At 53.1% G+C, this 24,611-nt stretch overlaps 1 protein-coding gene across 2 annotated transcripts; it reads right to left on the reverse strand.

Moving 5' to 3' along the window:
- Positions 1-17,379: 17,379 nt before the first annotated feature.
- On the reverse strand, positions 17,380-23,425 carry Cbx4 (chromobox 4). 2 transcript variants are annotated; one of them, XM_050140340.1, is made up of 5 exons: positions 23,170-23,425; positions 22,983-23,026; positions 21,803-21,868; positions 19,727-19,793; positions 17,380-19,504 (listed from the first exon to the last, which is right to left on the reverse strand). In XM_050140340.1, exons 1-5 carry the CDS (start codon positions 23,236-23,238, stop codon positions 18,119-18,121), a joined length of 1,632 nt encoding a protein of 543 aa, XP_049996297.1. In that variant the 5' UTR covers positions 23,239-23,425; the 3' UTR covers positions 17,380-18,118. The 2 variants fall into 2 exon arrangements, with proteins under 2 accessions (XP_049996297.1, XP_049996298.1); XM_050140341.1 differs by lacking the exon at positions 22,983-23,026.
- Between the last annotated feature and the right edge of the window lie 1,186 nt (positions 23,426-24,611).

Here is a 24,611-nt window from a genome sequence, read left to right on the forward strand (position 1 = left end):
CCTGGGCCATTTCTGAGCAGCTGCAAAGACCACGGAGGGGTAGAAGCAACCCAGTGGCTGTGGAGAGCCAAGGGTTCTCTATCTGAGGGCAGACTCCTCTACCATGGGTTTCTAGGAGACTGGACAGTGCAAGCAGCTCCACAGGCAGTGCAGAGAAGCCATCCATCCATGCATGGGTCCTGTTCTGTCTTCTTTGTAGCTTGGACTCTTACAGTTTACTCTGACAATGCTGGGTGGTGGTGGCACACGCCTTTAATTCCAGGCAGAGCTCTGTTAGTCTGAGGCCAGCCTGGTCTACAAGAGCTAGTTCCAGGATAGACTCCAAAAGCTAGAGAAACCCTGTCACCAAAACCAGAACCAAACCAAAACAACAAACATTTACTCTGACAGGGAGAAACCTAGCAAATTTGTTCAGTTTCAGGGAATTCCTGAAGCCTCTGCTTAGTTATTTTCCTCTCTGCTAAAGGAACTTCCAGCAGGATGCCATGTTTTAATCCTGGAGGAAACTGTTCCACAATATTCTACCTCTTCCTCTGGCTCTTACACCCTCTCCTCTCAGAGATTCTTGAGCCTTGAAGGTCACTGTAGATGTCCACCTAAGGCTAAGAAGTAGGCCACCATGGCACAATAAGAGTCACTTGTTCTCACTTGCTTCACCAGTGGTTACGAGTTGATGCTGATAACACCAGGGGCCTAGGGGTGTAAACACGCATTTAGAAGGCAGCCAGACAGGCACATCACATGCATCTAGTAGAACCACAGACTTCGTTTCCCCGTGCCCGATCCAGCCACAGGATTTTGTCTTGGTACTTTGTCTTCCGGTACCAGATATAAACTCTCTCTTGCAGAACAGGACCTTAAATCCAATTGGATGGCTGCTGGTTTTACCCACAATAGCTGAGCCGCTATTGCACAAGCAGACACAGCGTGCCCAGCATGTCAGCATTTTAACATTCAGATCCAGAGCCAAGCAGGACTGTTGGTCACAGTTTCTCCAGCAGCAGCCTGCATGGTTCCTCTGGCACCACGAAAGCCAGGCATCAGGGTGGGAGTTTCCAGTTTGGTCCCAGCTTAAAAATCTCCATGTCCTGTAGTCAAAGCAGGCACACGCAGTGTCTTTGGGATCTGTCTAGTTCTGGCATACTACCAACAGCCGTAGTAATAGCCTTCGTGGTTTATGGGGCCTCGGGAGCTTTACAGCTTCACAAGGAGATAGCCCGACCCTGGCACTGGGGTTTTCATTCAGTAACCTTACAGCCTCTAGGCGTGTCTTTCCCACCTATGTACGGTACACCCTTCTGGATTTAAACTCTGCACTTTGTAGCTATGGTTTTAACACATTGTTCCTTTTAATTAATTGGCTCAGGAAGATTGTAGGTGGGGAGAAGTACCGGTGTGCCTGTCTGTCTCTCCAATGGCTTTCCAAATCTGCAAGATAGTCACAGGTTAGCATCATCTATACAACAAAACCCTTTGCAGAGGGTGGGCGGAGCAAGGCAGCATCCTGAACCCCCAACACACAATGAATAGTGGGTTACAAAGGTAACCATGGGGAAGCACTCTGAATGTCTGTGGTCACCTGTCCTCGGCAGTGTCAGGTGACCCCAGAGGTCCTAAAATGGAACATTACAAGGTCCAATAGAGCACGGGAAGGTTCCATCTATTAGTATCAATTGCTTTTTCTGCACATCAAGCCTGGGCACGAAGCATGGACAGGCAGTGCTAACTTACTTAGCTCCCTGTAACCCTTGGTGACTGTCTCTGAGCCGTTAAGTTTCCTCATCCTGAGCTCTCCCATGGAGCCGCCCTGCATTTCTCCACACCTGGAAAACTCAGCGGACTTGACTTCATTTGGTCATATCTACTCAGGGTCAAAGGTGAACGTGGCTCTCTGCCTTCCCCTGTGGCACATACTGACTCCCTGGGTCAGAGTGGCCCTTGGGTTGGCTCAATTCACCAAATCTGGCCATTCGGGGAGTTCCTGACTGGGCAAACCACCTCCACATAACCTTTAGCTGGAGGGAAATGTACCCTCCTTGCCCTGAGGGAGAACTACCTGCCACTAAGACAGGCTTGATGGTCTGTCTCCAGACGTACTGTTCTACCACGGGTGTCTTTTGTGAACTGCTTCTCAGGCTCCAGAAACCTCCAGAAGTTCCTCAGCACACAGCCTGGCAATCATTTCCCGCCTCAGGATCTTCAGCTTGACATAAATCTTGCCACAGTTGTCTTCAAATAGCGCAGGCAGATCTCCTCCTCCTCCACTTACCCTTCTGACTACCTCCTCTAGGTTGTCTCGCTCTTTAAGAACTCTGTGTGTGTAGTCTAAGCCACTGAAGTCTGCCAAAGCCTTTCCTACTTTATAAAGATCTTGTCCCACCAACAGACTCAGCAAAGCCACCGATGCTCGTGGGGTTCCAACACAGCTTCTCTGAATCTTAGCTCCCTCAGTAGTGCCTGCCCTTCCTCTGTGGTTCTCTTGCCGTTTACGGGGAGGCCAGATGGAGAGAACCAAGTGTTCCCAATGGCACCGATAAGCCAGTCCGCCAGAGACTGATTTCTTCTCTCGGGTTATGCAGTCTTTGCCTTAAGGAGGGGTTGGTAATTACATCACTTGTGTTCCTGCCTCCACAGTGGCCAGACTGATCCCATCACTCCCATGTCCCTCAGCGTCACGAACCAGGCTGCAGGAGGCTCTTCCGTTGCTTGCTGAAGAATCTTCCCCAATTCTAGCAGCGCAGATGATGACTACTCCCTTATTGCCATAGTTTCTTGCACAGGACCATTGTTAGTGCCCCATCTGCAGGCTGGATTACAGAGTTTCCCTTCCTTCTATCCAAGGCAGGACCTAAAGGGGATCTTCTATTGTTCTTCCATATTCTCCTCCTCCTCAGTCTCTCAATCTTCCCCTGGGATCCAACTCTATGGATTCCAGGAAGGGCTTTTGAGCACAGGTCCAACTTGAACTGTCCTTTTCCTTCTGGCTCCCATGCTGTCTGTCTGTCTGTCTATCTATCTATCTATCTATCTAGTATTATTATATATATTATATACAGATTATTTTTATTTTACATGCATTGGTATTTCACCTGCATGTATGTACGTGTGAAGGTGTCGGACAGATCCCCTAGAACTGGAGTTACAGACAACTGAGCTGCCATGTGGGTGCTGGGAACGGAATCTGCGTCCTTTGGAAGAACATTCAGCGCTCTTAACCACCTCTCTAGCCCCGTGGCCCCCAAGCCATAACAAGCGGCAAGCCAACACCTCCATCTCAGCCTCTCATTTATCTAATTTGCTTGCCAGATCAAAAACTAACATGGAGCTTCTTGTTGAAATTGCTCTTTTACACAGACGAGTTCCTGTCTGGCCACCATCTTGGCCTCAGATGCATGTCTAACTACACACAGCGGAGGCCAGGCAAGCCCTCCGCCGCTGCTGCCGACAGTCTTCCTCTTGTGCAGTAATCTCAAAGACTGGAAAATTTCCTCCAAACCTTTCACTGTTTCCAGGGTATCGACCCTACTCACCATGCAGGAAGACTGCCATCCTGGGAGTCCTACAGACATTCCTAATCCTGATGGCTCGGCCTTAGTTCCATGTCTTACTACCATGCAGCAGCCGGGTATGATGAGCACACCTTTAACCCCAGCACTTTAACCCCAGACACAGGAAGGAGGATGTCTGAGTTCGAGGCCAGCCTGGTCTACAGAAGGAGTTCCAAGACAGTCAGAGATACACAGAGAAATCCTGTCTCTAAGGAAAAAGGAGGAGGAGGAGGAAGAGGAAGAGGAAAAAGAAGAAGAACCATGCAATTGCTGCCATACCAAGTTGCACTAACACACACAGCATACAGCCAAGGACAAGTCTAGCAGAATGTCCTCCGAGGATGCTCCTCTCGGGCTTCTCAGCCTCAGGTGAACCCCCCCTCCTTGCACTCACAGAGCTCCATCTGCCTCTGCCTCCTGAGAGCTGAGTGATCGAAGCCCTGCACCACCATTCTGAGGTTAACCCTACAGCGAGGACCACACACTCCCTCTTCCCCAACTCCCCTTTGACGTGCTCCTCCTCGGGTACCGGTTATGTTATGTGACGACACTTTTCCTGGAGAGACAAGACACACTCCTCTACTCACCTCGGATAGGGAACCCACAACAGGCCAAAGTACAGGAACCACCAAAGTCCGACTTGGAAAGCCAATGAGTTCTATTGGACTTGCAGGAATATGGGTGAGGGGTTAGCCACAGGGGCAGACCTGACTCAAAGGCAACTGCGCGGTCAAGGGCCACCCCAGCAAGGGTGACAGCTCACCAGTGTTGCAAACCTGGAGCACACCGCACAGCCTGCAGGCAGGTCTAGGGTGTCCTTTCCAGATGCTTCAGTTGTCTTAAATCTCTTCTAGGCAGCTCAGTTTCTGCAGCTTTGCTTGCTTCAGAGCGTGGATCTTAGTAGTTATCTGAGTCTTCTTTGCTGCTGGGCTCTTATTGTTTACTCTGGCAAGGAGGGGCCTAGTAAGTCTGGTCAGTTTCAGGGAGTGCTTGAAACTTTTTTTTTCTTTTAAAGTTGTTTGCATCCCTGCTTAAGGAGCTCTCCTGCAGTATGGAATGTTTTATCTGAGGAAACTTACTCAACAGACCCCAGGCTGCTTTAGGAAGGCCCCTGGAGAAAGCGACATCTATAGGTCAGCTAGCCCGTGTCATCTTGAGGACCAGATTCAGGAAACCAAGTCATATGTTACTTACTTCCTTTGTCAGCGACCCATTCAACATAGCAAACCCCACACCTGCCGCACGTGGCATGGCCACACAGAAATGGCTTGCCTATACATGCCCAGCTGAGCCAAGAGAAGTCACGGTGTGGTTTTCTGCCCAGCTTGGGGGTGGGGTGGGGGGCCAGAGAGAGCAGCAGTAGCAGACTAGGGGAGAGCCTCCAGAGTTGTCAGAGTTAATGTGGCTCATCGTTGCAAAGAGCCAGCTCTGAAGAGCTCGACTGGCGTGTGTGTGTGTGTGTGTGTGTGTGTGTGTGTGTGTGTGCTGCCATCCCTTCTTGTGTGCATTCAGACCTTCCCACTGTGTCAGGGGGCAGGCTGGGGCAGCCATGGACAAGCCTACGTCCCCAGAGGCTTCTCTTCTCCGAGCTCTAGGCAGCTCCCTAGCTTGGGTTCTTCTCTTGGGTCCCCCCGACACCACACACACACACCACACACACACACACCACACACATGGCTGGTGGGAGGCATTCTATTTGAAGCATTCAGTTTCACGCTGTAGCACTGATTCTCAGGGAGCTGGCTTCTGAGGGACCCCAAGATCAGGCTTAGGCGATCTTGTTCAGAGTTTCCAAATAGTCCATGTGTCTGGGGACAGTCCTAACCAGAAGCCACTGTGTCCTGTTCTGCTGAAGCATGCCATTCTTTCCTCCCTGCAGCAGCTGCCAGCGCCCAGCAATCTACTGATTTTCTCATTACCATTGCTGCTTTCCCACCGCGGGAAGCTAGTGAGGGAGTTAGGGTGGCCAGCTTCAGAAGGGAACACTTAAGCACAGGCCTGCAGAACTGGGGGCCTGGGGTGCTCTGGCTTTAAAATCTATTTGTGGGGGCATTTGTTTCTGGGGTCCATGCCATCTTTGGGAACTGGCCCCATACTTGGTCATATTACAACAAAAAAAATTCAACCCTTTTCATATACCCTTTCTAAATGAAACAAAAAATGATCAGGTGGCCACATTGGATGGAGACACCAACACCAAGCAGGAACAAGCTTGCTAGGACCTACTCTGGGTCAAAGTCTTTATGTCTGTCCAGGGCACACTGTGTGTGAAGAATCTGGTAAAAGAATTAGGGATTCCCCTCCCTCCCTCCCTCCCTCCCTTCCTCCCTCCCTTTCTCCCTCTTTCCTTCCTTCTTACCCCTTCCCTCTTTATTTCTATCTTCCTTTCTCACTTCTTTTCCTCTGCAGATAGCTCATGAGGATCTTAGCCGTTCTAATTACGGAGACTGCTGAGTGAGACCTACTGGGATTTGCTCTCTGTGTTTATGTTCTTAGGGGCGGTGGGCAACTCACCACCTCAGTTGGGGACTAGGAAGGGGGAACCTCAACTGAGGAGTTTCTGTCGTCAGACTGACCCATAGGTAAGCAAACCATTTTATTGACTAATGATTGATGGGGGAGGTCCCAGTCCACTGTGCATGGTGCCACCCACAAGCAGGTGGTCCTGGGCTATATAAGACAGCAGGTTAAGTAAGCCATGGAGAGCAAGCTAGGAAGCAGTGTTCTGCCAAGGCCTCTGTTTAAGTTCCTGCCTACAGGTTCTTGCTTGAGTTCCTCTTCTGGCTTCCCTCAGTGATGGGCTGTGACCTAGAAGCCCAAGACAAACCTTTTCCTCCACATGTTGCTTTTAGCCACAATGTTGATTGTAACAATAGAAAACTATCTAGGACGAGGCCTCCCTCTCCAATGAAAACACAGAAGCTAATAAAATAGAGTCTACTTTAGGCCAGGGGTGTGAGACAATTTCTCTCAAGAGGCTGAATTCTGGAGACTAAATGGCAAGATCTGAGCCAATTTTAGGGAGCTCCTGGGGCCGGAGTCATGAGCCCCAGGGCACAGAGCTGTCGAGAGCAGAGAAGACACACTCAGCCGGTTTACCTGGCTCACTAATCCTTGCTCTGCCGCATCCTGATGCTTTCCTGCGCCAAAGAAGAAGGTTGGGCTCAGCTAGATGGGAGGAGCCAGGATTGCCAGGGTGGTGTAGAATTAGGCCATGTACCCACCTGGACCCTGATTCTTCTGTCTTGAAGTCATGGGGTGAAGGGCAGGAGAGCCTGCTCCTCTGGGGGCTGCTGAGGAGTCTCAGGCTGATGCCTAAGCTCTGGGTTCTCAGCTTCTCCCAAGTAGAGTTCTTAATGACTTCTCCAGTTAGTCTGTGAGGTTCCAGGGTCAGCGCTCGTCCCCAACCCCAGGGACTCCTTAGAAATCTCAGTCCAGGGCTGGAGAATGGCTCAGTGATTAAGAGCTTCTATTGCTTTTGCAGAGAACCTGGATTTGGTTTTCAGCACTGGGAGAATGGACACCTCTGGCTTCAGAGGGCACCTTCATTCATGCATACAGACACAGATACAGAATGTTAAAAAATAATAATGGATAATGAGCCAGGCAGTGGTGGCACACACTTTTAATTCCAGCAGTCTGGAGGCAGAGGCAGACAGAGCTCTGTGAGTTCGAGGCCAGCCTGATCTACAGAACTAGTTCCAGTACAGCCATGGCTGTTTCATAGTGAAATACTGTCTCAAAAAAAAATCCAATAAAATAATTAGTAATAATAATGACAACAATTTCTTAGAAATCTTAGTCAAGAGCCAAGTGTGGCCACGCACACCCTTAATCCCAGCACTGGGGAGGCAGAGGCAGGTGGATCTCTGCATCTCTGAGTTCAAGGCCAGCCTTCTCAACTACAGAGTGAGTTTCAGGACAGCTGGGGCCACACAGAGAAACCCTGTCTCAAAGGGAAAAAAGTAAGAAAGAAAAAAATCTCAATTGAGTATTTTGCTAACTTATAGAAAAATGCAAAATTGGTAAAAGAACATCTATTCAGTGTTGTTTTGTTTGTAAGGTGTTGGGGAACCACCTCAGGGCCTTGAGCTTGCTAGGCAACTGCCCTATCACAGAGTTGCGTGCAATGCATGTTTTGTTTTCCTTCTATAATTTTATTTATTGTTGTGTGTGCGTTCACATGTGTGTGTTTTAATGTATATGTGTGGACACATATGTCATGGCATGTGTGTAGAGGTCAGAGGACAGCTGTGTAGACTTGGCAATGCACTTCCACCTTTATGTGGGTTCCAGGGATTGAGCCCAGCTCTCCAGATTGGTGTGCTGTCTTAGTTATTGTCCCATTGCAGTGAAGAGACACCATGGCCAAAGCAACTCATAAAGGAAAGTATCTGCTTGGGGACTGGCCTGCAGTTTCGGAGGGTGAGCCCGTTATCATCATGGAAACAGACAGGCATGGCGCTGGAGCACCAGCCGAGAGCTTTATAACCCAGTCCACAGGCCACAGGCAGAGAAAAAGGCTGCAGGCATTCAAATTATAACCCTAACGGGACCGTTCGCCCACTGAGGCATCTCATCGACCCCAGTGTGTGTTTGGGTCATACATATACATGTATAATAATACATGTGTGCTTGCGTGCGTGCGCGCGCACACACACTACACACACTTAAGTAGTTGGGAACTTGAGTTTTTGCTGTTGTTTCATTTTGCTTGGCAGCAGGGTTTTGTTCTCTTGCCCAGACTGGTCAGGGAATTCTCAGTGTCCTGCCTCTGTCTTCTAGAGGGTGAAGGGTTAGGATTACAGGTGTGTGACATCACATCTGTCTTCAGTCGGGTACTTTTGCTATCTTTTGCGCCTAGTGGTTTCAAAGCTCAGAGCATTCTCCTGGGGGACTGTGGTACAACTATTAGAACCTAGCTGTTTGCATCCACCTGGTGCTCCCAAGTTACCCCAATTCATATTTAAAACATGTCGGTCCCCTCAGAAGCATCCATTGCTGTTAGTTCTATTCCCGCGTGCATTCCCAGAGCCGGCATGGTGAGTATCCCAGCTCCCTCCACTGGGCAGGGCCTTGCTGTCTCTGCCTTCCCCATCTCTGTGCAGGATCTTCATGCCTTTCTCTGTGCATGTCACCAGGAGGCCCAGGGTGCTGCTGGCTGGTTTCTACACGGCCTCTTGGACCCTTCTAACTCATTTTACTTGAATCCCCCTGTTTCTCCCTGCCCTTGCTTCAGCCTCTGGACCTCCTGCCCAGCCTGCTTTGGTTTCTCTTCTCGCCTGTTCCTACCTCTCTCTTTAGGTTGGAACCACACACCGTCTCTTGTCCTAACTCCAATCCGTCCTCCCACCTTTTTATAAAAGGATTTTATTATGTTTTACTTAGGTATTGTATATGTGTGTGCATGCACACACACAAACACAACCAGTGGGGCGTCTCAGCAAGTGGGGTCTTCAGGCTTGGCAGCAAGCCCCTTTAGCCACTTAGCCATCTCACCAGCCCTCCCTCTTCCCTCTCTTTTTCTCCCCCTCCCCTCACCCCTATTCCCCCTCTTCCTTTTCTTTCTCTGACTCCTCCTGGCTTACTTCTCTCCAGGCTTCCTCTGTCCTTTCTGTGTTTTGTCTCATTCTCTTCTCTTCGCAGTCCCTCTACAAAATCAAAGACTAAGCACCACTTAGACCAAGCCTCAGGTCAGGGCTCCCATAGCTGGCCACTTCACCAAGTACAATCTCTTGGTTATATCCTTTCTTGGGGGTAATCAAAGGGAAATACAAAGCCCCCTTTTGTCGGGGTCCGATGCCCCAACATAAACCACTCTTCCCCTTTCTGGACCGGTGTGGAAGCACGGGAAAGCCTACACCCTTTAATAGCAGGGCCTTGGTGATGTAACACCTGCCCGAGGTGGAGTCGCACAAGCTAGGACCTCATCTCCTGGCACAGACTTTAGGGAAGGCCCCCTTCCCCAATCCAGCTGTCATTTGCTCATCCATTGATGCTCTCTCACCATAGAGCACACAGACTCCCAGCTCCCCTCTAGGCTAGGGCCGAGGTTCACTATCGCTTCGTCAGGGCTGAGCGAACACTGTGTTTCTCCCAAAGCCAACTGACTCAAGACTCTGAGGTTAGTAGGGCCCTCAATCCCCCACTTGGTGGTGACGAGATTGGAAGAAGCCCAGACCTTCACACCTGCTCTTTAGGTTAGGGCCCAAACACAATCCAGGAAAGAGAATCTAGTCCAGAGTACTGTGTAGGCACATGTGACCACTCACTTCCCCCGTGACATTGGACTTGGAGTCCATTGCTTATCTTCTTATAGACGTATCATATCCCCACACAGCCGTGTTAGAGGGAGTGGACCCAGACAGACACTTGTACACAGAGAATGGTCTCTTGGGTGATACGAACAGTTCACCTTGCTGTAAACTTTGGTTTTGGAGAGGCTCAGTTTCCCCATCTGCAGAGTGAGGGGCTTGGAGCTGAAACTCCGAGGACTTCGCTTTCTAAGCTTCACCCACCACCACAGTCAGCGGGGCTGGTCCTGTCTCCCCCGCAGTACAGATGGCTTCATCTTCCCTCAGCAAAGCCGATCTTGCTCTGGCCTGCTTGGGACTGATCATTCCTGTGTTTGTGTGTGTCTCTCTCCTGGACCAGCCTCGGGGACTTTCCACCCTTCCTGTTCCTCTGCAGACATATTTGTTTTCATCTGTGGAACGAGACAGCATCAAGGACTGTGCTGAGCAAGAGACAAAGGAAAGGAGCATCCCGGCCACCCAGCTAGTCCTTCCTGCTGGCCCAGGGCTGGGCAGCTTCGGGCTCCCCAGCAGGAGAGGTTTACCAGGGAATAGCCCAGAGGCCAGGGTACCCTCTGCTGTGCCTTCTTGGGTGACACAGGCTCAAGAGATATGAGAGCCACCAGCAAAGGCCAGGAAATCGCACACCCCACCCAGTCTCTTGTTCTGCAGCTGAGCCATCCCAGGCCCCAGGAAGGGACACAATGGCCTCTGCAGCATCAGAGCTGAGACTCAACCCCAAGGCTTCTGACTTCCACTTCGCTGCGTCTTCATCTGTCTCCCTTGGATCCCCAGCTTACAAACTGGATAATTCTCATCCCCAGACCTGTTGGCAGGCCAAAGGAATAACTCACGTGAATCAAAAGCAATTTGCAAACATAAATAATTTTTAGTGCCAGCAGAGGAGCCGGCGGGAAGATGCATAGAAAGGGGAGGTGATCACAGCTGGTCTGGACTCTCCTTCACCCTGCAGGGTCCTTCCCCTGCTCTTTTCAGCTCTGGTGGGAGGCTGGGGTGGATCAGCGTAAACAAAGCCGGAAATAGCTATCCATGCTTCTACGCTGTCCACAGGAGGGGCTCTGCTCACTGGTGTCTACCCTCCCTACCCCTCAGCCTTTTCATGTTTTGTAGCCCTAGCATCTCAGAGGCTCATGGAGGCATAGATGGTTCTCTGCACACTTAGGAACCCTAGGCTTCCTCCCCAAAGGCTGCAGATTCCTTTGTCCTCAACCCACAGCAGCTCACAGCCTAAAAGAGTAGAGGAAACACCATAATGTGTGGCCCCCCTTTCCTCGCAGCCTTCTCTTCCAAGGGAATGCGCTCCACGGCTGCTCGTCCATTTGGAGCCTGCTTTGGGAAACCGAGTTGATAGCATCTCTAACTGTAGAGAGCTATTTGCTTCTGTCCTTAGGACAGGATGGCCCATGCTGCCCTGGCAGTGGCGCAGCCTCTCTTCAGAGGCTCCAAGGACAGCAGAAGAGGGTGTGGAAACGAGCGAGCGAGTCATTTTGGAAGGCCCAGAGCATTAAACACACCTTTCCAAAGCCCACCCCGAGAGGCTGTCTGAGCAGAGAGAAACAATGAGAAACCAGACACCATGGCATTAGTGAAGAATTTCTCAGATGAAACAGGAAAGGGAGGAAATCCAGGGAGGTTTACAGGGCACCTGGCGCAGGTTGAAAGGACGGGGGGGGGGGTTGGTGATATTAGGCTTCCTGATATAGTGCATTTGAAAGGGTCCTGCACCGGGCCAGAGAGGGGAGAGGCGTTCCTGCCAGTGCAGGTGGTGGCGCTGTCAACCCTCCTGCAGCCCAGAACACACACACACACACACACAGGTGTGCACACACATGCATGCGTGTTCATCATTCTAGAACATAAGGAATCTCAGCTCCCTGCCCCAACCTAGATATAAAAACTTGCAGACAATTGCAGCTGCAGTGTAGCGAGCTCTACGTTGCAGGGTCTTGTGCACACAATTCGTAAGGATAGCAACCCAAGTACAGAAGGATGTGTGTGCATATCTGCACGGAGGGAGGAGCATCCAGCATCCTGAGTCACACATTCAGACTCCATCCGTAAGGATGAGATGGCTGCCCTGCTGCGTGGAAATTAAACTATGGCACTTCCCGCATCTTTCTCCAGGACTCTCCTTAGGGCCTGTTTCCCTAAATCCGATTACTACATAATTACCTGGAGCCTCCAGAAATCCTGACCAACCACTCAGGTGGAGTGAGCGGGTGGTGGGACCCAGAGCTGCTGAGCACAGCATGTCTGCTTGGCTCCTGGTGGGGAAGAGATGGGCCTGGTGTCCTTGGGGAGCTGAGCTGCCTGAATCCGGGCTCCTGGGCAACCTTTGGATCAGGATGCTGTTAATGGTTAGCAGCGCAGGCGTCAGTGTTATTGTCTGAGGCCCTGTCCCATACACACAGACTCATATTTGAGGTGTCAGCATCTAAGGGGTCCCGTTAATAACTGTGTGCAAGGGCTGGAGAGATGGCTCAGCAGTTACAAACACCCACTGCTCCTGCAGAAGACCCGTGTTTTCCCAGCTCCCAACTGAGACAGCTCACAACTGCCTGTAACTCCAACTCTAGGGGATCTGTGCCTCTCTCCTCAAGCTTGGCAAACACTTACACTCAAGCGTGTGTGTGTGTGTGTGTGTGTGTGTGTGCGCGCGCACATGCATGCGTGCACACACACACACGGTTAACAATAAGAACACATTATTTCAAAGAGCTGCACACAAAGGGCTGGGGAAGCAGCTTAGTTGTGGGAGCATGGACACAAAACCCCGAGTTTCGCCCCAGCCCATGTGCTGGCCCATGCCTGTAATCCCGACATCTGAGATGTAGAGACAGGAGGATCAGAATTCAACAGAAGTTTAAGGCTACCCTTGGAGCTATAGTGAATTTGAAGCCAACTTGGGTTCCATGAGACCCTGTCTTAAAGAAGAAGCAAGAGAAGACCTTGAAAAATACACAGAGAGCACAGTACCCCAAGGCAGTGTTTCTCAACCTTGTTGGGTCCAGACCTCTTTGGGGGGGGATGTCAAATGACCTTTTCACAGGGGTCGCCTAAGACCATCGGAAAACATAGATATTTACATTACGATTCCTAACAGTAGCAAAATTAGAGTTATGAACTAGCAACAGAAATAAATGATTTTATGGTTGGGGCATCACAACAGGAAGAACTGTATTAATAAAGGGTCGCAGCATCAGGAAGGTTGAGAACCACCGCCCTAAGGGATGTGAGGCCCAGAGAGAGACACATGGAGGTTGGCAATCGTTTGGCACCTGCCGCTGGCTGACGGTAGTGGACAGTGAACAGCAAAGATCTTAGGAGCGCCAGTGGAAGGCGCTATGTTGGAATAACATCGCCTCTACAAGTTCAGAGAGGCGATGGAATCTGGGCCTGCCTTTGAAGCACCCATTAGCAGACTCTGGGAGGCAGGTGTGTAGATTCCTGACTCTTAGCCCACTGTCTGGCTCTTGGACTCGGGACAGGTTAGCCACCAGGCTTTCCTATTACCACCTGCAAAGCAGGGATAGGACTGCTTCACAGAGGTGAGGGAAGCTGACGCAATAATCCCCCGAAAGGCCACTGTTCAAGAGCAGCCAATACTAACTTATCATTTACTGTGGAGGAAAAGGCCAGCGGTGGGCAGGGAAGGGGTGGGTTTCAGAACGAGGGGCCACCAGAAGCAGACACTGGTATCCAAGAATAACAGTCTTCAATAGCAATTTCCTCTTTAGAGTCTTCACCTCAGATATACAGCAAGTACTCTCAGGGGACCACAGAATCCACTTGCTTCAAAAACCATGAGGTTCTGGCTTTGTTCTAGGGCAAGTTTTCTATGAGACCCTCGTCCTGAGTCCACAGCCCCAGTGACGTTCTTAGACATCCACTGTGAAACCAGGAGGGTTGAGATCCCCAAGATGTCAGCAATTCACCCTGAAGGGAATGAGGTCCGAGCTGGGGTATGAAGCTACATCTCCATCCATCTGTCTTTCGGTCAAGCTGGGGCTGCAGGCAGAAGCCCTTGAGAGACTCTGCTTTGACATGGGCTATTTAATTGTTCCCTGGCCAAAAAGTGACCTGAGTGTTTATGTAGGGTAGGGTATTACAAAATGCTCAAAGCTGCCTCCTGACATACTTCATCCTCTCCCTGCATAGTTCAGCCTTCAAGATGACATTTTTAAAAAGGCACAGGAAGGTAAAAAGTTTTCGATAAAGACTGTAGGCACAACCAGTAGATCTGCTGTTCTCGTCGGTGTCCTGGGTGTTTGCTGACAAAGACCAAGTGTCAAGTCTTCCCACGCCTTTACCTTAGTGTGCCACAGACCCAGAGAATGCCCAGCTCACCTGCCCAGACCACTCGCAGGTGAGGGCCCCATGCCACCCAGCAATCTCTCTATGCCACTTAACTACACAGCCGAAGTCGTTATTATAACCACCTTACAGGACGGGTGGTTTTCGGGCCCCTGTGGGTAGGGAAGACACAGTGATTATTCAGGACTGAAATAAGAGTTTCCACACCACACCTAAGGTACTCAGCTAAATTTCATTGTCACCTAAAAAAAAATACAACATTTTCCTTTGCTTTAGAAGTCTCAAATATTCCATGGGACATATATATAGTGCTGAGGATGTACCTCAGCTGGCAGAGTACTTGCCCAGCATGCAGTAAACCCTGGGTTCGGTTCCCAGCACTATCACAAGTATGATGGGTATGACTGTGATCTCGGCGTTCATGAGGAAGGAGGAGGAACAGCATCCCAGGGTCATCCTCATCCTCTGCTAATGAGTTGGAGGCCAACCCCCCCCCCCCCCGTCAGACACACACTTCTAGAGGACCAGGTTTGGATCCCAGCACCCACATGACAGCGTGCAACCATCTGTAACTTCAGTTCTGGTACCCTCTTCTGACCTCCACAGGCACCACGGTGGTGAACAGACAGACATACATGCAGGCAAAACACCCACACACATACAATAAAAAGAAAGACAAATAAACCTTTAAAAGTATTTATTTATTTACATGAATTCATATGCATATGTTATTCAAACTGAACTGAGAACCCTAGATTTTTCATTGGCCTGGTCCTGGCCACTCTGAACCCAAACTATGCTGGACCTGTGGGACATCCCCAACTAGGGTGTCCAAGGATGGAATAAATTCTGTGTGGTTGAACTTGGTTCTTCTAGAAGTGGGCAGCTTCAGACAGGAGGGTTCACAAATAACCCTGCCCTTTGCACGGTCAGCTCATGTGGCTGTGAGACTTAGCCCCATGAGAAAGGCTCATTTGGAGAAAAAAAAAAAGATATTTGGGTGTGTGGAATGCAAAGCTTTCCTTTTCTATCTTGAATTTGAATTCTCTCCCTCAAAGAGAGGGTTTGGGACCCTGTTGTTTATAAAGTGCTAGGGAGGGCTGGACCTTCTGAACCCTCCCTGCCTGAATGCCCTTGGAGGAGGAACTCTTGTCAGGGCCCTGAACTCTGTTTCTGTGCCTTGGACATGTCTTCTAAGACTAGTGCCAAGGGCTCAGAGGGCAGAGTCCTCTGCAGGATTGGTCAGTTTGGTTCCAGAATAAACACAAGAACCAGGCAATGCCACCAGTATGTCAAACCTGTGTCATAGAGAGCTGTCCTCTTGGGAACAACGTAGGCCAAGTTAGGTCAAGTTGCCTACAAGAAACTCAGTAAATGACAAACTCTGTCCCTTTGGGGACAGATGGGGGTCTTGGCAACCAGGCTGGGCACCTTAACTACTCCCTTGGACCTCTACACCACTGTTTACCGTGGGGCTCCAGATTTGCCCAGATCACCCCAAAGACAAGGCATCCATACCCAGCTTCCAAGGCTCCAGGGTACCTGCAGACCAGGCTTTTCCGGAAAAGTAGTGGACCAGTGTCTGTCCCTATCTTCTAGGAGTACCACCTTCTGCCTTTTCTCTCCTCTCCCCAGGCGAGGCGGGGAGGTGGGGGGCACACTGACTACCAAGGCACCACCACTGCAGACCTGCTGAGGAGTGCCCGCAGCATCTGGGAGTTTTCAGTTCTCATGAACTGGAAAAGCAGGGGCTGAGGTTCCTGCCTGGCACGGGCCTTTGTGCACCCGCTAGTGAAGGACAGGCCCAATTCTAGCGCTTAGCAGGCAGGTTGCCAGAAGCAAGATCAGCCTCCTCCGCTCACAGGGTGGCAAAGGGCGTTCATTACAGAGGGGAGGGGTGTTTAACTCACTCTGAGGGGGGCTCCCGGGGATGGGGTAGTGGGAGGGACAATTCACAAAAGCCGGGGCTACAAACTCCCAAAGGCTTAAAAAAAAAAAAAAAGCGGCTCCCTCCCCCTCCTCCCCTCCCCCGCCCCGCACCCCTCCCCCAGCCCCAGCCGCTGATGGCCTGCAGCCAACACTGGCCACTCTGCGCATCCAGCCTCCCGCCCTCTCGGCCTTCCTCTCCATCTCCCCTAGCCTTCCCAACTCTGTCCCTCAAGCTACCTCAGCGCACACACACACACACACACACACACACACACACACACACACACACACTGTCATCTTCCGCCCTGGTGCCACTTTAGGCTCGGCTCTGGTTCCGGACCCGGGCTTTGCAAACTGGGAGAGTTCTGGAGCTCACTAGATCCCCAGGTCCTAGGCCCCAGGGCCTGCTTAGCCACGGGAACCAGGAGAAAGATCGCTGTGTCTGCAGAAAGTCGGCCGCTGGTGGTGGCTTCCTGGCCCGCTGAGCCGCACCCCTAGCCTAGGGGCCATTAACCCCTTTCTTCCCTCTTCCCACCACACCTAGCACCTCAGTCTTGCCACCGCCAAGGAGATGAGCAACCAGTGGCAGCTCACGCAGCTAAGGAAGTGAGGGTATTAGACCAACCCGCCTGTCACCCCCTCCCGATCCATCCCGCAGAAGGCCCTCGGTCCCCCACAAAGCCGTTCACTTGCTCCAGCGGTGGCCTTTGGCCTGGTGGTTTCCGGGGAGAGAGCCAGGCAGAGAAAGGGCCTCCGCTACTTCCTTGGAGGGGCGGGGCCGACAGTGTGTGTGGTGGGAGACAGGACAGGGCCCTACAGAGTGGGGTCCGCTCCGCTAGTATCCTAGTCCGTGACAGGGAAGGTTAAGGAACTTTCAGTCTCTCTAGGACCTGGCTTGGGGTGATCCCCAGTCTGAGAAACAAGATCCAGGAAGCGGGGGGTACACCAGTTACTCACCAATTGATCACCCCTGCCTGCACCCCTCCTCCACAACCCAGACTTCGAAGAGTTTGCCAGGTAAATGGGAATCACCAGCCAGAAAGTTCTAGGGACTAGGGTGCCTCTTCCTCCACCCCAGTCTTCCAGTCCAGCCCCTCTCAACTCCCCCACATCGTGTCACCAATGAGGGTGCCTCTCTGGAGACACCAGACCCCATATTTGGCTTGAGCAAAGGCTTAGCTCAAGGACAACAGGCTTTCTCCATGTGATCTAGGCAGAAGTGAGGTCCCCAACGTCCCATGTCCCCGACTGAGCTAATCTCGGACATCGTATCACACTGTCAACATTTCCATTTAATATTTACATTCAAGCAGGTAATAATTGGAAGCTTATAGTTCAGACATTTCTATAGCAGCAGGTTCTAGAGAGCTCTTTAGCCTTTTTAACAAACTTTTTTTTTTTGCACATAGAAACAACACACCCATGTGTACAGTATCAAAAAATATATACCAAGGTTACTGGTGTTGCAGTTCCTGGAGAGGAGGAAATGAAATCGAAATACTGGATGAAGGGAGAAGGCCAACTGAAAAGAGTTTGTCTGATATAGAATATAACATGATCTAGAGGAAACTCCATAAATCTAGGTTTTTATATTTCAATATATAAATACCTACAAATAAATATATATATTTATATATATATATCAGCCCGAAAGGGGGTGGGGGTTGGTCGGGCTTTCTGAGCTCAAACAATACATTTCAAGAATAACACCACGTACAAACCGGGGTAGAAGTCAGCACTTGACAAGTTAGCACGGTTAAAATATAATACTATAACTCTGAGACCACCTTGGGGCTTCAGGGTCAGTTCTGGAGGTCCATGGGGAGGGCTCAGGGGTCTCCTATAGGAAAGGGGAGGTGGCGGCAAGACCGCAGGCACCGAGTGGACAACTCGAGTAATCGGGATCCCAGGGAGTGGGCAGAGAGCCCTGGCCAGGCGGCTGGGGCATCTTCTCCTTGGGAGCCTTCTGCAAGATTGCAGGCGCTGAGTCCCAATGGGTGCGACACCTTCCCACTACACCGTTACATACTCCTTGAAAGTGACCGTGAGGCAGTTCGCCGTGACGTCAGTGATAATTATATTCCCAAAGAAGGGCTTGAATTCGCTCAGGGGCTCCGCGGGCTCGTCCTGGGCCTCAGCCGGAGGCTTCTCTGCTGCAGTGGTCGGCGTCACTACTGCCGCCACCGCCGGAGCCTCAGGCTTCACCTGAAGAGAGCTGGGGGGTTCCCCAGCATCGCTACGCATCTTGACACAGCGCAAGTCTATGGGCTCATCCAGGTCTGAGTCCAACAGGATGACCTCGGGCTGCGGCAGAGACGTTGCAGTGGGGGACACGTTGACGGGGTGTTCGGAGGCTGGGCTGCCACTCAGGCAGGTCGGCGTGCTGATGCTGCGGGCAGTCAACCGCTTCTTGCAGGGCTCACGCTCGCCATGGGTCTCAGAGAGGCAGCGCTTGCGCGCATGGGAGAGGTTCAGGCCCACCGTGTGGTGGTGATGGTGGGTGGGTGGGTGTGAGCTCCTGGCTGGGTCCCAGGCCAGCAGGTCTGGCTTGGTAGTGAGCTGCAGCGGCTGCTCAGCAAAGGCCTCCTTGGTCGGGGAGCGCTTTCGGGACCCTAGGTCCTGGGGCTGAGGGTCCCCCGACACCAGAGCCTCCTCCTCCCTGCGTTTGCAGGGCACTTCTGTTTTCTTCTCCTCAGCAACACCGGTGGCCTTTTTAAAAGTCCTGTCGGCCTGGGGATGGCGCTCCTCGGCAGCACGTTTCTTGTGGCTGGGGGAGCGCGCCTCGCTCTCGGCTGCCTCACCCGACTTTATCTTCACCGCCTGCATTCCGTTTTCCATATACTTGCTCATCACGATCACGATGCGCCCATTCTTGTTCTTGTTCTTGACGATTTTCATCTTGCCCCCAATGCCATTTCCGGTCACTGCCTCCTTAGGGGCTGGTGTCAAACCGTTGGGAGGGCCCTTTTCCGAGCCCTTGCCTGGAGCTCCTGCCCCTCCCCCCAGGGGCTTCACTGCCCCGAGGTAGCCTTTGGCTGCAGCTCCGTGGGCCCACTTGTCAGGAGGGTGGCTCTTGGCGCCCAGGTCTGGGCAGGTGGGGCTGGGTGCCTCCTTGTGGCCACCCTGGTACTGCAGGTCGTACATTTTGGGGTCTGGCTGGTAGGGGTGGTGCTTTTTGCTGTTTAGCTGGTAGTAGTACTTGCCGCTCTTCCCTGGTGGCGGTGGTTTACCCGATCTTTCCTTGCTATGCGGCTGGTACTGGTGGTGCTTCTTGCTGTTGAGCTCATACTGGTGCCCCTGGCCCTTGCCCTGTGTGCCCAATTCCAGCTTGGCACGGTTGTCAGCGGAGGAGTCTTGAAGCCCCGTCAGGACATTGGAGCGTCGGGCAAAGGTGGGTACCTAAGGGGGAGAAAAGAGAAAAGAGGGGAAAGGTTGGCCCTATAGCATGCCGGGAACATCAGGAATGCTCCAGCTCCCACAGGTGGAAATTGCATCATAAGGGGTGGGGCCAGGAGTTCTATAAGAAATTAAGTATAATTGGGGTGCTCCCTCCAGGAACTTTAAGTAATTTGGGGAGTAAGGTCCAGGGAAGGGCTTGTGCTGGGATCCCAAAGTATTCACCTGCACCACCAGCGGTTTGGGCTTGGGCCCTCTCTTTCGATATCCCATCAGCTGCTCCTGCCGCTCCCTGGGGAGGGAACAGGGTCGCAAGGTTAGTATCCTGGCTTCCCTGAGGTCTATAGCACCCTGTTCCCCCATGCCTCCTTCCCTGTGCTACTGAAAGGAAGGAACCAGCTGGAGGCAGAAGGTGGCCAATGTTGCCAGGTGGGTACCTTCCTTGAAGTCCCACCCTTACTTCATCTGCTGAAGGGGTCCTACCCTCTCACATGTAAATCTTCTCCTTCCTCCCTACCCCCCCCCCCATCCCAAATGCTGCAGCCCAGTCTTTGTGTCCAGAAGGTTGCTGCTTGGAGCTGACTCGCCAAGCCAGGGCAGAACTTTGGGTCCGGGGCATGCTCTTCAGACACATTGCTAGGTTTGGGAGTCCGAGGAACAGGAGGTGTGCGCTGACCTCCTGGTCCTTCCTGGTCAGAAGTGTGGACGCTAACTGTCTCATTAAGACTCAGATAAAAAGGGCCGCCAGTTGAAGGGAGGGCTCCTTTTCTCCAAAGGCATCAAAAGCGGAGGAACTGCGCCCTTGTTTACATAGCGGCAAATAAGCCAATTAGGGGCTGGGGATGACTCGGAGGCCAGGCTGGAGCCAGGTTCTCAGCCACCTGGTGATCCAAACGTGGCACAATTCCCCCCTCCCATGAGCCAGTGGGTGGGGCAGGGGTGGCTAGTAGAAGGACCGCCTCCTTAGAAGAGCAAGATCCTTTCCACGCAGATTTCCAAATTATCACTACAGGTCAAGGGTAGGGGAGCACTGGTCACTATTACCAGGCTTCGCTTGGTCTGACCACCTAAGGAGTGATCGACTGTCCCAGGCCCTATCCAGTCCTCCAGGATTCCACCACCCCTCCAAAGTTGTCAGATTCGGGATCACAGACCCCACTCTTCAGCGACCCGAGTTGCCATCCCCACCCCCAAAGCCCCTGGGCCAACCCGGGGGAGTTCTGCCATGCCCTGGGGCTGAGCTGGGGTCTGATTCCGACGTTGCACGGCATTGCAACAGCCTGGATTATAATTCTTCGGGGACCCATTATGCAACATGGCATCAGCCGCTGACATGGTTACAGGGTGGTGAAGTCCCAGGTGAAGTCGGGTCAGGTTCCCTGTCTTACAACCCCCGTGTCCCGGGAAAGCACCTTTAGCTCTCGGGATCTAGAGTTTACAGTTTTAGCGGCAAATGTGCCACAGGAAATACTTCAAAATAAAAGGATAGAAGGCTGCGGGGTGGCGCGGTTCTGAGGACTCTTTCCCCTCCTCCACGCCCTTCCCCCTCTACCCTCTCCGAAACAGAGAACCACAGCTACCAGTGGTGAATCCAGCTGCAGCAGCTGCAGCGTGGCATCTGTCTGCAGGAGGATGGGCACCCCACCCCACCCCCAACCACCAGGCAGCGCTCACTCATGCCCCCTGACCTGAAAGGGCAACTTGCTCCACCAAATACAGCAAAGAGGGTTGTAAGAGCTCAGGCTCCAGGCAAGCATCAATTCCCCGACACCCCCAGCTCCCTGGGGGTCGGGGGCGAAAGGCCCCGTCAACTTTTATTCGGCCGCCAAGAGGTTAAGTTCAGTTCCATGACGTCTGGGGCGGTTTCACAATGCCAGCTCCTTCAGAGCTGCCCCGGGAGGTGCCCGTGCCAAGCGGGCAGTGGCTGCAGGAAAGCAACACCTAAGCTCCGGGGGTGGGGCTCTAAGGTTGCCAAGGAAGGGGGCCACGGGGATTCAGGCACAGCTCGGAGTTTTCCAGGGCAGTCCCAGGGTCATCCACACACTCTTGCAGCAGTTTCTCCAAAACACAAGCCTACCTTCCTCGGCCCTACCCTGCCCCCACTCCCAAGCTGCAGCAACCGCCAAGGACACTGGTTAGAGAAGTCCAGGCCGCAGCCTTGCCCACCCGGGTTTGCTGGGGGTGGGGCTCCTGCATGCCCCCTCCCGTCCCTTCCCCCTTTCCTATTACTGCGACTAGTCATCCACTTTACTATCCCCACCTATGGCCAGGGCAGCAGGCTGCTAAGGAAGGGATGCTCACCTGTTCTGGAAGGCGATCAGCAGCCGGGGATCCAAGATGTTCTCTTCTGGTTCCCACGTGTTATATCTTGCAAGTAAAAGAGGAGGGGGGAAACGGTGTAAAAAAAAAAAAAAAGAGGGGCGCCGGTTGGGGAATGACATAAGGCCCTATGTGGTTTCCTGGGCCAAAAGCTGTGATCTGGAGGGTAGACAGTAGGTTTCTGAAGGCCTAACTCGGTTCTTGGTTCCCCCCCCCCAAATTAAAATAAACACACAACGGCAGGAAGAAAGCGGGTGAGGAAAATGAAACTAGCAGTTTATTTGGTAGTCATCAAGAATTCTAAGCATGTTACTGCGACGTGTTCCAAGGCCACTGTCCTCACCAGGAACCCTTCGTGCAAATCAGTCCCAATGCAAAGTCGCAAGCAGTCCCCTCCTATCCCCAGCCTGAGTCTCCACTAGGGCTTCAACCGGTCTGCAATGAACCCCTAATCCGATAACCCACGGTCCAGCGGCCCCCCCACACCCCCTCGAGGCCCAGAAGACTGCTGTCACTGACAAGCAAACCCCAAATACTCAGCAGTGCAAAAATATGCCTCTCTCTCTGAGTGTGTGTGTGTGTGTGTGTGTGTGTGCCTGCGCCTGTCTCCATCCGGTGCCTTCGCATTTCAAATTAAAGAAAAAATTCCCCTCCGAAAGAGCTGCAGTGACAGTTCGCAACATTTTCTGCCTTTTTTCTTCCCTATCCTGCACCACTAGGAGGGAGGACGCACACAATTGCATTTTCGTCGCTTTTTAATTTTTTTTTTTTTTTTTTTTTTTTTTTGGTTTTGCAATATGGAGCCGTTCGGTGGAGGGAAAGGGGAAAGGAGCCATTTTCTGCTGCACATCAGTCAGTGCCTGCGCCCTCCCTCCCTCCGCCGGCCTCCCGGGCTCGGCCCCGCGTCTCTCCAGCTCCTCCGGCTCCTTTTAGCGCATAAATTAGTGATGGCATTTCCCGGAGAGCGGAGCACAACACAGGGCGCCCGGCTCAGGCTCGGCGGCTCGGCTTCCCAGTGCCTGCCACCGACTTCCCCACCCCCTCCTCCCTCCACCCCACCTCCACCCCGCCTCCCGTCCGCTCCCCCACCACCCCACCAGCTACACGGGTCCGCCGGCCTGGGGGCCCCGTGCCCTGGCACTCGGCCCCAGCCGCCACTTACTTGGGGGACCAGCCTCTCCATTTCACCAGATACTCCACTCTACCCTGTGGAGGGGTGGGGGGGAAGAGACAGCACTCCATCAGCTTCCGCGGGATCCCCGGCTCCGGCCCGCAGCCTCCCCACCCCCTCCGCGCCTCTCGCTCGTTGCTCCCGCGCCTCGGCGCCGCCACCCGCGCGCCACCCCTACCTTGCGGATCCGCTTCTTCTCGATGCTCTCCACCGCGAAGACGTGCTCGCCAACAGCTGGCAGCTCCATGGCCGAACCCGAGCGCGCCGGGACGCGAGCGGCCGGTGCGGCTGCAGACACAGCTGGCTCCCGCAGGCGCCCCGATGTGGTCCTGCGCAGGGACCTCGCCACACGCTCTGCCCCCGCCGCCTCTACTCGCCCCTCAGCAGCCTGGCTGCCACCGCTGCCCGCACCAGCCGGCTCTCGGCTCGCACTCGCACAGACAACTGAGCCCGGGCCGCCGCTGCACGAGAACTCATGCAAATCCCGGACGTCAGCGGGCGGGGCCTCGCAGGGCCCAGCTCGGCGTCAGGGGGCGGGCCGCGCCTCGGATTGGCGCAGCCCGGCCTACCGGAGGCCCCCGGCCTGGGCGGCAGGGGGAGGAGAAGGGCGCAGGAGGAGGCTGGGGAGGAGGAGGGCGCGGGAGGTGCAGGGGAGGGATCTGCGAGCTGGGAAAGTGAGCTGGGGCCGCGGAGGAGAGGTGTGTCTGCCTAGGCGCCCAGGGTGGGCACCTCGGCTGGACCTACCTTGATCCGCAGCTAGACACTTGGGCCTCTCCCCAGCCCACCCTCGGCCGCTGGTTTTCGGTGTACGCGGCCCGGCCCGGGGATTCCTGCTGGGGGCCACAGAAGCATTCACTGCACTTTACAGTTGCCACCAACTACACCCCGTTCGAGCGTCTAGAGGCATAAGGGAATCTCCGGCAGGGGGCAGAATCGGGGTGGGGACAGATCGCGCCCCCACCCTTGGTGCCCACCGCCCCGCCCCGTCAGGCTCCAGGCATTTAGGAAGGAGAGAAAGAGCGAGAAGACTGAGGACTTGGGTGAGACAAGGAGCACGGAGAGTCAAGGACAGGGACAAAGGAGCAGCTGGCCCCCTCAGCAAAAAGGGGAGCTGAATCCGATCCACCCAGCATTCTGAATGACTTCTAATTTACACTTGGCCCACTCATTCGCGGGGAAGGGGCAGTTTCTAGCAAGCCCCCAAAATGTGAGAGGCTGGAATGAGAGAGAGAGAAAGAGAGAGAGAGAGAGAGAGAGAGAGAGAGAGAGAGAGAGAGAGAGAGAGAGAGAGAGAGAAGACATGGGGATGTATGAGTCTACCTGGAGGCCCAAGCAGACTTCGTGGGGGTTCATGGGATTCCAGAAAGGGCCTCAAAAGAGAGTGGAGAGGACCGGGAAGAAGCTGAGGCTAAAAGGTGGTGGATGAGTGGATCGCGAGAAGAGGAGAAATGGAATGGCCAGGGAAACACGTATTCTTCATGAATTCCTGTCCCCTAGTATCTGACAGCCAAGCCCTGCTGACGCGGCCATTGGAGCTCGGGAGTGTGAAGTTTAGCACCTCGGAGCCCGGCCAGCCAGCACGTTCAGGGGTGTTCAGTCCTAGCGTCCGGCTGGGGGAGC

This window comes from Alexandromys fortis, unplaced genomic scaffold, assembly GCF_014885135.2.
Source record: "Alexandromys fortis isolate MF-2015 unplaced genomic scaffold, M_Fortis_MF-2015_v1.1 scaffold_39, whole genome shotgun sequence".
Taxonomy (NCBI): Eukaryota; Metazoa; Chordata; class Mammalia; order Rodentia; family Cricetidae; genus Alexandromys; species Alexandromys fortis.